Raw genomic sequence first — 13,785 nt, forward strand, 5'->3', positions numbered from 1 at the left:
TGTCCATTACATTATTATGTATCCTTTATTAATGGATTTAGCTCAGTTTAACATTCGGCCCGACCTGAGGGCACACAGTGGTGGACGGCTCATTGGAAAAAAAAATATACGACTGCTCTGTAATGCGGCTCGCTCTTTATGGTATGTGCTTGTCTTCTGCCATAGTCAAATCCCTCTTTGTCTGCACGTTATTGTCTGTGGATGTTCCAGCCTTGTGCATGGATTAAATGGAAATTGCTTTGCGTGTGTATGTGTATGTGTGTGTGTGTGTGTGTGTGTGTGTGAGGATTGCTGACTGAAGCTGTAATACCAAAAGAGGTTTGGATGAGGGATGGCTTAAAGAGAAGGCAATTGTCATAATCATGACTAAAAGCAAAATTGTCCCACCGTAGAAAATGCTCCACACACACACACGCATCACAGCCTTGTATACTGTAGCAAACAGTTGCCTGCCAACAACGCTGTCATTATAGCAAATAACGGCTCAAATATACAGCAGAATAACAGCATTATATAGTGGTATTGCTGGATTATGGGCGCTATGATTGCGTTGTAACTCTCCGTCCTCTCCTGTAGTGTAAAAGCAGCGTCTCCTCTCATAGTGTTTGTCAGTTTGACTCTGCTCTTGTCCATCAGTCTGGAAAGAGTGGACATGTTTTTAAAACATATATAAGCAGACATGGATAATAACCCCCTCCCACCTCACGCTACCACCTCTTCACTCCCTCACACCTCAGAGAGAAACTTAAATATTGACCTACATCTCCTTCAGAATAGCACGGCTGCTATTTCCGTGCCGCACTTTGAAAAATGCTCGGCCGCAGCTCTGATGGCTGGACCCGCGCAGTGTGTGACATTTTAACTAATGTTTCCCTGCTCAAGGCTGCACTGCCCAGCGTGGGTCAAACAACTCCCTTGTCTCTACCACAGTAATAAGAAACAAACGTCGAAAATACTTTCCCCCTGTGCTCACTGGCGCTGTTTGCATGAGAAGCGAATTTTTTTTTTCTTTCTTGCGAAATCTCTGCGTGTGTGTGTGTGTGTCACAACAGCTATGACTGAAATTTTGAGTCATGAGAAGGATTTCTCATGCAAACATGGGTTCCCTTATCTATCCTCAATACCCTGACCTCAAAGTCTTATTTAAAAGTGTAATAATGTCATGAATCTTAATGGAGGCCTGCAGCCAGTTGCCTCTGTGGCTCTGGCCTCATCAGAAACTCGACTTATTCAACAGTTGCGCTCACTGCCTCCTGATCAATGCCAATGTGTGGAAACTTTCTCTTAAGTAATCTTTCCCTCCCCTCTGCTGTTACATCCACCCTTTCTTAATTTTCTCCCTGCTCCCTCTGCGTTCTCCGAGCCTTGTTATCGCCCTCTTTTATTCCTCCCGCACATTCACTTGCTCTTGCAGCTCTGTCGTATACTGTAGAGACGGACCTTTTTTTTTGCTTTTTGGCGAGGAATCAGCTGGAACCTGTTGTCCATTATATTTTATATGCCATGCTGTGGCCAGGATATAGTCTCCAGCTTTGAATACCTTGTGTGTAATGCCACCCAGTCACAGCCAAGGCTTTTAAAAAATGAAATAAGGGTAACTAATACTCTGATATTACATTTCGGGACCAGTTTGGCTCATGAATGTTTGATGAGAATGTCCAATCATGCATAGACACAAGAAAGGGATGAGGAATAGGAGAAGAGAAATTTAGAAGAGAGCGAGAGAGAATGGAGGAGGTGGAGGGGGTGCAGAGACAAATCAGGCTTAGAGAGTAAGTGAGGAAGGGGTGTGTGTGTGTGTGTGTGTGTGTGTGTATGTGTGTTGGTGGGTTTGTGATTGCTGCTGAGGTAGCACTGCATTACACACGAGGATTTGGAATGGCCCAGATAAAGTAATCTATGATTAACTGGGGCGCGGCTAGCTCACCACCCTGCCAACAGCTGTAGTCGGGGGCAAATTACAAAATTATGGGATGTCCAAACATTTTAAATTCGCCAGGAAATGCATTACAAAATAGGGGAGGGGGGGTTGGATGAGAGTTATGTGATGTGTGGAGTCAAAGGTGACCCTAACCCAACGCCAGCAGCTTGGGGAGGAGAGTGACAAGAGGAAGCAGGGGTGCAATTAAGACAAACTTTTGTAGCCCGTCACATTTGACAGAGAATTGTGAAAATGGTGGAACAGTCCTGGGAGGATTGGGGAAGGAGAGCCTGGGGCTGAGGCTGGGGCTGGGGTGGCGGGGTTGGCGGGGTTTTCGTTTGTTGGTGGAGCGATCCGCGTGCAATGATTGCTGTAACAACCGTCCGACGGGATAACAAATCAAATTATAAAGATGGACACTGCAGCACAGACTTTCGACACTGTCTGAAATTGATTGCCAGCACCGGGAGCTGATAATGGCGGTGCCTGGTCTGTCATAGTCCATCAGGCGTCATTATCGCCGGGGGAACACTAAACCTTATGCGGAGCTGAATGTGGGAAGAAGATTTGATGAGCACTGCTGCTTGGACATAGACTTTAAAAAAAAAAGAAAAAAAAAAAAGCACATATGGATGCTGTGTCAGTGTGCGTTGGGCTGTAAATATGCTCACAATGCAAAAAAAAAAAAGGCACGTTGAAGTTTAGTTTTGCATGCTCACATTAGCTAATTAGCAATAAACACAACACATTGATTTGCATTATTAAAACAGGCCTGAGAGGAAAACATTTTTGGTAAACATAGCGTATATTATAAGGCAACAATGGCTTCACTTATGAGATATTTTTCTTGAAAAGAAATCATTTCTAATTTTCTGTTTACAGGATCCGCTGAGTCAGACGAGGGCAGGCAATTTTTTTATTTTTTTTAGCTTAAATGAATGGTTTGCTTGTTTTGGTTTGTCCTTTTTGTTTGTGCCTCTTGGAGAAAGTTTTCAAAACACCAGGTTAAAAATATCCCACATCCCTCACCCACAATTTGTTCCAGTCGTACTCCAGCGATGATGTGGAGACAACTTTATTATTTCGCTGAGCCACAACTGTCAAGTGTCGTGGCGTAGCTGCAGGAAAGTAAAAATGAATAATATTTTGTGCTCGTCCATTCAGTGGACTCAGGGAGCAAAGGCTAAATATTCTACACGGCAGTTAAATCAGTTCTGGTGCCATCACGGCCGAGTGTTGAAGGACCGTGATTGAAGTGCTCTTGTCTTCAATTGCTCTGTAATGATCTTTCAATCAGAGTTTGTCGGACACAATTTTTCCCTTCATTTTCCCCTTTTATTTTAGTCAAAAACCAGAGATATTATGAACACATTTGCACCGCTGAGGTACTGCAATTCTCTTTTAATATTCACCTGTAATCCTGGGTGTCTTACCAGACGGCTATTTTTATTCTGCTGTGTGATTAGTCATTTACCTGAAGCGGGCTGTCATTGGAAATCATTTTCATATCTTTAGCCCCTTCCCTAATGCAGTTCATTCAAATGACAAGTGATTTCTCCCTGTGTGTGTGTGTGTGTGTGGGGGGGGGGGGGGGGGGGGGGGGGGTGCAGGCCTCCATATTTTATTGAGAGGTGAGACAGTTCCTCAATAATGCCCGCAATTTGATAATAAAAAAAAAGGTCATTACTAAGGTCAGCGTGCTGTCTGACTTCAGAGAGTCCTCTTTTATGTGACACACTACGCCAAGTAGTGACGTTAAATGTCGCTACGTTACAGAGCAGGATAGTTTTAAAACAGACACTGGAACAGTCTGCTTCCATCTGTTTGTCTGTGATCATACTTTGGCTCTCATCTCTCTTCCTGTCCCCTTGTACAACTGTCTCAGTGTGGTTGTTCTTGTGGAGCAGGTATTGATGAACTCGCTTCACCTTGCCAAGTGCTGCCTGAAGTGTTTTCCTCATCACAGACAGACCTCCCTAAAAGTGAAAGGATTGCCCTTGAAATGTTCTCTCCACTCCGTTGCTCTTGCCGCTGCCTATTTTTCACGCCGCCTTGCTATTTGTGGTTTCTCTTTTTTTTGGGGGGGAAATGTGCTTCAGAACTGAAAGAATAGGATCCTATTCATATCTAATACAATGTTTTTAGAATGAATTCAACCTCTTGACTGTTCTTAGATTCTCTAGTGTAGGTGGAATAAAAAGCGGATTTCTAACACTTTTTGGTAACTGCCTACACAAAGTACAATATGAAGACAAAATGCAAATGTGCATCTGAACATTCTGGTGTTTTCTCAAAGGCATACGGTATTTGTTCAAGGCCAGATAAACTGAATGACAATCGCCAGTGAAAACCAAGTTAAAACTACTACACTCTTAGAAATAAGGGTTCCAAAAGTGTTCTTCTACAAGGGCTGAGGTTCGAATCGGAACCATTTGTTTTTCAAGGGTTCTTGGTAACACTGGCGGTTCTAGTAAGAACCATTTTGATCCAGATAACCCTTTGGATCCTCTTTCCTGAGTAAGGGGTTTTAAGAGGGTTCTTGGTAACACTAAGGGTTCTCCTATGAGGACAAGCCAAATAACTTTATAAGGTTCTACTTAGCACTTTTATTTCTAAGAGTGTATGATGCACATTTTCTCTGGAATTCAAACTTTGGCTTATCATGTACCAGTTTTTGCGGACTCGTTGAGTATTTGAGTGCCCACAACCGTAAAATTCCCCTCCTTGAGGGAAGTGGCGAACGTAGTGAACGTGCTAACCTACGTCACATGTTGACAATTCTACCGGTGGAGCAAGCTAGTTAGCTAGTTAGCTAGCTGCTTTCATAAATCGTCAGTTATTTTCTGACATTCTGGCCGCCATCTTTGTTGAAATAAATCAGCCGGATCGCTGAATTTGCAAAGCATCATGGGTAATGTCATCTTCCACTTCGTTTTAAGCCCAGAGCTCTCTACATTTTGAGGGTTGATTACAAGGGCAAAATCGCACTCCCCGCTTGCTCCCCCTTACACGAGAACGTGCACAATTTAGGGTTAGGGAAAACATTTAGGGTTAGGGGAGGTATTGGGACGGGGGCCAAAATCTCACTACACCCAGAGTGAACTGAGTTAAAACACTCAAATGTTTATTTTTAAACAATTAAACAATAAAATCAAGTAGATCAGTTGTTTTGGACAATAGCTATAAGAAAAGTATTACAAATTCTTAATGTTATTGTACTACAGCAAGGTTATGTATTGTATACGAATGTAATATCCTTTATATCCTTTTGTATTGTTTTAGTCGACCAGTAATTGATTAGTTTTTGGTTTAAATAAGTGTTGTCAGTTAACATGCAGGCAGTAGTGTACTAGTTAAGGGGGATTAAGAAAAGTGAAAAACACATTGACCCAAAAATACAGATAATGGAGTCATTTCTTTCCCTTTTTACTTATAAAATATTCCCGTTTTAATTCTGTTTAATTGTTTACTAATTTAAGAGGACAGACACACGTGTTAGGCACAATTGTGTTGAAAAAATAATTTTCATTAATAAATCATTGTGAGATTGCGTTAATGAAGTGTTAAATTTTAATGGCTCGTCTCATCTGAATTCCAGTCACTTCATTTGAATGAACGCACAACAAAATGGCTGCTCTACATCGTTTTGTATAAAGATGATGAGACGATTGCAGCCTCCCGATATTTTCACAGTCATTTTCTCTACAAGAGACTCAAATATCGAGGCTATATTTGACCCGTCGCCGTTGGAGAAACGATCTCTGAGATACGTTTATGACGTTACTGTCACTGAATTCCAGTCGGGCTCCAGGGAAATGTTTTGAGTTTAAGTTTTGCTTTGCCGCTTTGAGGACTCCTGCAGAGAACCGACTTAAATCAGGCAGAAAAGGCATATCTAGATCAAGCAAGCTGCTGCGCATTATTGTAATCTGTTTGGAACAGATCCATTCAGATAGTGCCTTCTTTGATCTTTTGTCAGGAAATATTTAAAAAAATGGTGAGGTACAGATGTGTTTTGGAGGAGCATCTGACAACAAACTCAGTCCCATCTTAGCACTGCTTTCAAAAATAACTGATTATAAACTTTAAAATACTTAAAATGTCACCTATATTATGACACTGCTAAAGGTGTTTTCCAATAGATAATTACTTTTTATTAACAAAACATAACATTTTAGTTATTGGTGTTAATCAGGGATCTTTTTTGTACTACAACCCTGTTATCTCTTAACATACGCCGACGACACACAGTGTTATGTACCTATCAGAAAAAAAGTAGTTGCACATCAAAGCCATGTGGTTATTACGGTAATTTCACTCATGCCGTTTCAGGAAACCTCAGAATCAGCTTCTTTGTCGCCAGAGATGAGCTTGTGGGAAGAACACCTACATAGTTAGATGTTTTTGGCCTGTTTTTGCACATTGAGAGACAAAGTTAATGTTATTGTAAATAGGTTTTATATGCAAAATATGTTGTTCCTGTAAACCTTTTTGTTTTTCTTCAATTTAAATTGTTTCAATGGTGTTATATCAATAAATCAATAAATGGCAGATGTTGGAAGTTACTCTGGAAAAATGGGCAAAAGCACCTAGATACAGGACATTCTCTGGTCCTTTTATGATTAAAATAAGCAAAAGAAGAAGTCCAGATGGAGATTTTGATTTGATCCTGATTTTTGTTTCTTAAATGTGATTTTTTTTTTCTTGTTTCATTGCTCCATTTGACAATCATTAAATCATTAAACTAAAATTTCGAGGATTTTGAGTTTTGGGAAACACTAATCAACATTTTTCATCATTACTCCTTTTATCGATTGGGAAAATAATCTTTAGTTGCAGTTTCTAGTAAACTGTTAATAATATAATATACTATTATAACAACATGTGGGTAGCTGATGGTGTCAATGCCTTCACAGACAAGTAATACAATAAATAATAATAGTAACAAATAAAAAGTTCAAAGTAAACATTTTCAGAGTTCCTTCTTCTTCTTCTTCTTCTTCTTCTTCTTCTTCTGGAACTGGCAAATGAGTTTCCTGTGCCAAACAGTGTCTTTGGCACAGTCCTACCATGAAATCATTCACACCAAACCGGCACAGGCTTCTCATTCATATCTGCGTAATTACATTTCATGAAAGTGCATGTCTGAATAAGACCCACCACCAGTCCAAGAATAGGAACTGCCTTGACAAAAACATTGACAACTCTGGAGCAGGCTAAATTAAGTCGTCCCCATTCATACTCCCAATGCACAAGCTATCTCACTGAGCTTGCTTTTGTGCTGGTATAATTACTTAATCTGAGCACTCCTAGGGTGAATTACTTTGTGTGCAGCAAGCAAGCAGCATTGCACTGACGCGGTCTCCCAAAGGGGAATCAAGCCTTGATTTAATTTTACTTTTAGAGAAAGTAATGTGGTAATAGTCAGTGTTTTTTTTGTTCAGATAATATTGTAGGAACAAATAACCATGCTCTATCTGGAGTTAGACAGCATCACCTCTGCCCCTCTGTTGTTTTACTTGTCTAAAAGGGTTTTATGGACAGTGTAGAGGACGGCGCACAGTGCATTAGAGAGCGCGTAGTGTCTCTATTCTCTTTGGGTTTGCTGTTTATAATGTGCCTGGGCAACATTTAACTAGACTGGAGGCCTATCAAGACAGACCGATAAGGACCTAGGGATCCACTCTAGTCAATTACCGCCAAGTGCCAAGTTCAACTCAGTGGGCTTTTTTTATGAAGTACACACCTAAGTAAACAAATTAATCGTACATCCATGGTTCCCCAACACAACCATGAGGCCCAAGGCAATCGTACATCAGGCAGAGTGATAGCGCTTGTCTCCACCAGGAAATAGAAGGGTCCCTCTATTAAAGATAGGCAACCACGTAGGACTCATAAGCGATTGGTCGCCGCACTTATTCTGCCTCTAAACTGCTCCATTCTGTCTGTCCTGGGGTTTTATTTTGCACCTCAGCACAGACTATTTGAAGAGGGAGAATGTGTTTGGGAAGGTCTGACTTTTCCAAATGTCCCCCATTTATTATAAATGATTGGCAAAGTGGAGCAAGTAAGCAACACCAGGTCCCAATAAACTCATCACCATTGAATAATTGACACAGAATAAAAATACTAATACTAATACTAATAATAGACTGTGCAATCAAATTAAAGAAATATTACCAGGTACTTTTATACAAATGTGTGTGCTCCTTTTCAAATTTGACCTTGAAGTAGTCTGATATACAATCCCCTGTATTTGTGTCATCTTCATCTGGCGGATGGGCCAGACTGTGCCTCAGGAATCAATTCAACGTGCAGCTACAGTATTACCAACATAAAATTGGATGAGAGGATGCATGTGTGTACATGTCTGTGTGTCTGCACACTGTGTGGCAAACATCGATTCTTTTTTATCACACTTGTATATTGGTTATGATCCGTGGTCTTATTTATTTTTTCGGGAGATTCTGCAAGTTTTCTTATTGTATTTATTTATTGGTTATGATCGCTGGTTTTATGTTTGAGAAATTGAGAACGCTTTAATTAATTTTAAATACACTATTGCACGAAGGAAACCTAATGTACTGTGGCAACACTTCAACTGCTGCTGCTCTTGCACAATGAAACCATTTGTTAGATTCTGGATGATTATGTGTCCGACGTGGTTTTTTTAATTGAAGGTCGCCTTCCATGGCACTGCTGTACAGGACAAATTTCCCTCATGGGACAATAAAGTTTATCTTGAATTTTGAGCAACTTAAAGTAAGCTTTTTAAACGAATGAAAGCATTTAAGTGCCTGTTGATAAATTAAACTAAAACTGAGAAGGAGCTGAAATCGTTTTTTTTTTTTCGTATTTTGAGATGGTAGCTAATTCCAGGTGGTTCTTTGTTTTGGTGTTTGCAGGAGAAGACTTTTACTGTCACTGTTACTGCTCAGGTTGGAGCTCTCTGGATGATGAGTTTGTGTTTTTGCTGTAGTCTGCTTCTCCAGTTGCCATTGTGTATTATTTATTTTTCTTATTTTTTGCTTTAGGGGAGTTGTGTTTGTGTAACAGGGCTGCCATTATTCTCTGTTGTCAGATCTTCCGGAGGTGTTGGCTTGTGTTCAAGAAAGCCTCCAGTAAAGGACCGCGCCGGTTAGAGAAGTACCCGGACGAGAAGGCAGCCTACTTCAGGAGCTTCCATAAGGTAAACACGTGTGACTTAAACGTACTTAATTCATAATGAAAACCATGCCTCTCCTGCCTGCTATGATCACAAACAAAAGGAGGAAGATGATGTTATAATGTATGTAGAGCTTTGTGCGCCTTTATAAGATTCCGTTCCAATCCATATTTCATGAAGCGAAGGGTTTAAATTAAATCCACTTTGATGATGTTCGCGGGCAAAGCCTAAAGATGCTTTGTTTCGATCGAGATGATGCTATGTGAATTGTTCAAATTGCCATGAAATTAGAAATCAATACTCGGTAACACGTTGACCTTTTCACTAAGATCTTTTTTAGTGAACATTTCGTCTTCAAAATACCAATCTTTGATAATGTGTCTCAAAAACAATTACTTACATATTCTGGTATAATTTTCTTCAATATGAATATCACAAAGGTTCAATATACTGTATATCAATGAGAAACAACTCGATGGTTCTGTCCATTTCTGTCCATTAAGAAGTTAAGCCTGGTTTTTTCAGCATTCTCTCATTTTTCTCTATTTTTGCATTTTGTAAATTGCAAAGTTTCAAGCTGCAATTTAGTTATCAAAAAATAAATATTAGTCCTACCATTCAGGTACTTTTGACAACTTTATCAAATTAAGTCTTCCGAGACTCTACTTCCCTTCAGACTGTAATAATCCAGACTAATATACCTGTCTCCACCTCTTAAACTCGCTGGCATTCTCCAATTATGGCTCATTATCGTGGTGAGAGGTGATGCCGTTGGAGAAGCACCTCGAACACAGAGCACGTAACCGATAAGGAGCGTGGACCCCAGGTTTCTTTAGTGGATGTGGTCTGATAGCCGATTTAGTGGCGTGTAATAGACTTTCTTTTGAAATTAACTTTCTCATAAATCCCTCATTTTGCCACATTGCAAGCGAACGCGAGGTTATGCATAAAAGATGAGACCGGGTTGATGTTTTAATCCACTTTTGTTAACATCCCTCGCCACCACTGTATCAGCCATGTATTGTGTGAATGAAGTATCTTCCTGCCTACTACATCATGCTGTCACACGGGGCATCCTGTGAGGCCGCAACCTCCCAGGAGCGCCGCGTACACCCGGCGCTGAAGTGAGCGATGGATGCGAGCGCACATGCGTCAGTGCACCTGGTAATGCATCGCCGCAAAGATCAAGAAAGGTCCTGTTCGAGGGCTTCCTTTGACGCTGCAGTGCTTTGGGGGGGAAGCAACCAGCAGCGACCAGTACTGAAGGAATCAGTTTTTTCTACCACATGTTTATGAATGTTATTAGCTGTTAGCATGGTTTCATTATGGGTTTCCATGATAATCGGAACAGTATAAACATTCATTCGCCGCAGGAAAAATTGCATGTGCAGCTTAGTTTATGACCATAAAACCTACAAAGCTTCTGCCATGACATTAGCCTGAACCTAATCTGTCATTTTTTCAGTGCTAATCCTAACCCAGGGATGGCACAATACCACTTTTCCATTATAGTACGATACAGTCATTTTAGACCTTCTATGAAGCTTCAATCAAATATTCCTCTTTGATGAAAAGAAATATCTGTCCGATATCCAATCCAGTGTTTTTACGCAGTGTAAGACCCATACCTCCTACCTTGTAAACATTTTTTCTGCCCTAAAATCACTTGATTTCAATCACGAGGCTAATATTTGGCAGATTATACCTGACCTATTCCTTTCCATTTCTTTGAATCACTTTAAACCTATCAGTACAACCCATCAAATGCTCATTTGCACTTGTCAGGAAGCGATTGCAGCTCCTAGGTTGTAACGTAAGCTTTTTATTTTTGCCTAAAAAAATCACTTGATTTCAGTCTGCACCAATCCCCTGCTTGGTCGCTGTGCTCCCTCGTGTAATTACCATTACGATAAAATAAAATCCTGGCTAGAAAACCTGTCGTAAAATGTACCTGTAGATCCATTTTAAAATCTTGATCGGTTACAGCAGGTTTTGTACACTGAGCAAGAGAATTCAGAGCCACCGGGACATTGGGGACACCACTTTGAAAGTTCAAGGACATCCAAGCTGTCCAATTTTAGTCAAATTAACAAGATTGCATGCATTTTAAATGTCTAATTTTATTTAGATTAACCATACCAGTGCACAAGATGCTGACATGTTTAGCATAGACTATAGGGTTGTGCAGGCTGCACTCTAAGCTCTGTGCTGATCTAAGACATAAGTATAAATTAGGCTTTAGTGCTGGTGTGCATGAGGTTGCATTCAGGAAATTTTTCAGCAGGAAGAATAAGAAGAAATGTAGTTCCTTTTTTTCCTGCTGTGCATATATTAGGCACTTTCTGTACATGAGTTGTGTTATTTATATTTATTTGTGTGTCACGAATTGAAACCAGATGCAAATTTGTGATGCTTTCTTTCCCCCATCTCCCCTTCTGTTTGAGTGTGTTATTGTAAAAATTGTTGTTACCAGCCGTGGTGTAGCATCCCATTTTTATTTATTTTAATGACAAACGCTTTCTGTCCGCAGAGTGTGTGAGAGATATTGTTGTGTCGACATAAATGGCTTTTGCTGCACAGTTAATTGTGCTTTAAATGACACGGCTTGAAGTCACTCGCCTGTCTGTCAAAGTGAGGCTCTTTCTTATATGTGAGAAGAAGAAGAAGAAGAAGAAGAGGAAACTCACTTTGCTCAGACTACAGTGCTGTAGGCTGGAAATGCTCCCAAGTCTCTCCCTCTCTCTCCCTCTCTCTCTCTCACACACACACACACACACACACACACACACACTCACACACACACAGGAAGGCTGAACCACACACAGTTGCACACTTAACACAAACGGAGAAAGAGATGAGAAATTCACAGCTCAGAAATTTCCACCCTTGATGCTTACTCTGTGTCAGTTATATACAGTATATATGAATAGCCTGCCTGAGGACAAATAAATACTTTATCTTCACAGGGGCAGGGGGAAACGAAAAGAAATACCTCATATCATATCAATATTTAAGTATTATCTTTGAGAAGAATGAGAAACAACAAATGAAAAAAAAACACATACTTACAATATCCACAGCCTCCTTCTCCGGAAGACACTGAAGACGCTGAATTTTCTCGGGCACAGTCTTAACGCTGAGCCGAGGATATCTGACAAAAGACGAGGGGAATTGATTACGCGCGGTGTTATCAGGCAAAAGAGATCTGTTGTCCACATATGTTGCGTGTGTGTTATTAGCTCGAGTCTGTTAACCTTTAACGGTCAAGCTTTACTGTACGGGCAGCGAGCCCAGCTAATTCATTCCCAACAGTTTGGCGAAGGGCCCACAGTCAGCACACAATGGACTACAATAATGTAATGGGGGCCTTATCTCGCAGGCAGAGTGAACACGGAGGAGATTGTTGAACAAAACAGCCTGTAAATGCAGGCGATATTCAGCTCAATGTAATCTTTTTTTTTTTTTTTTATTCACGATCAATCTCCTCGTAAAGTGATTCGGGTTATTTCGATCGCAAATTTAAAGCAGTTTAAAGGAGAGACGCTCAAACTCAAAAGTAAATAAATAACATTACATACTACAGCCCCACACTGAAGGGGAAATCACACTGCAGCGACATAACATACACGATTCCTGTCTTTTCTCTTCATAATCAGCAAATTACTACTATCTTTTATTTATCCCATGAGATTTCTATTATACTCTGCGTTCGTTTTATATGCTAAGCCCCTGAACTTCTCTCACTCTTTCAGTAAAGCAGTGCAGGATGGCAATTCAGCCTCACTGCTGCTGCTGCTGCTGACTGTGTTCATTTGTGTAATGTGCTGCTGCTGCTGCTTCTTCTTCCCTCTTCCTCCTTAGATCACTGAGCTCCATAACGTCAAGAACATTACCCGGATGCCACGGGAGACAAAAAAGCATGCCGTGGCGATTATCTTCTGCGGTGACATGTCCAAGACATTTGCCTGTGACTCAGGTAAGTTCCTTTTTTTTTTGGTTCCATTCAGAAATTCAACTCAGTCCTTTTTTTCCCCACAAGCACTCACAAGGGAGGATTTATTTTTCTTTGTTTATAACATAATGAGACGAGTTTGTGTTGGGTCAGGATTTGAGTGATGGTTTGTGAAAAAAGTTTGGCAAGAAGTTGATAAATAAGTAGAAGTGAAAGCAAGAACAGAGAAAGAAAAAAAGGTGAAACCAGAGATTTAGAGTTTCGGGCCAATTATGGCTCATTTGCACTGTATAAAAAGGGAGGAAATCTGTGCTGAAATATTGATTTGTTCTTTTACTGCGCTTATGAAAAATTATACTGGCATCATTTGCAATAACTTTCAACCCAGTCATGGACTGTAACAATAGAGATTGCTTTTAATATGAGCAAATGATAGGCTGAGCTCAGTCCATTCCTTTGTGAAGGATGTGAAAAAGCTGATGGATGAAAATATTAAAAATAAATTTTATACAAAGAAAATAAACATGATCTCTGATAGAGAGATCGGATAAAAACTACTATGTATGAACACGCCTCAAAATACAATCATTTAGGATGTGCAGGGTTATACAATACAGGATTTGATTGCATAGCAGTTGCGAGCAAAGACAACACGATCAGCAGTATTTGTAATTTGTAATCGATGTTGCACTCACCACGGTTTTGTTGGTCAAAGCTGATTGTGTTTGTTTCGTTCCATGAGTTCCG

At 40.3% G+C, this 13,785-nt stretch overlaps 1 protein-coding gene across 2 annotated transcripts in view; it reads left to right on the forward strand.

The window, feature by feature from the left end:
• dok6 (docking protein 6) overlaps positions 1–13,785 on the forward strand; it is a gene marked incomplete at both ends in the record, with an annotated part of 47,295 nt that overhangs the window by 15,297 nt on the left and 18,213 nt on the right. For both annotated transcript variants that reach the window (XM_083901919.1, XM_083901920.1), the window contains 2 exons: positions 9,003–9,110; positions 12,948–13,062. In XM_083901919.1, coding sequence (XP_083758045.1) covers positions 9,003–9,110; positions 12,948–13,062 — 223 coding nt within the window. The remainder of the gene's footprint in view (positions 1–9,002; positions 9,111–12,947; positions 13,063–13,785) is intronic.

Source organism: Microchirus variegatus (genome assembly GCF_963457635.1).
Source record: "Microchirus variegatus genome assembly, chromosome: 15".
Taxonomy (NCBI): domain Eukaryota; kingdom Metazoa; phylum Chordata; class Actinopteri; order Pleuronectiformes; family Soleidae; genus Microchirus; species Microchirus variegatus.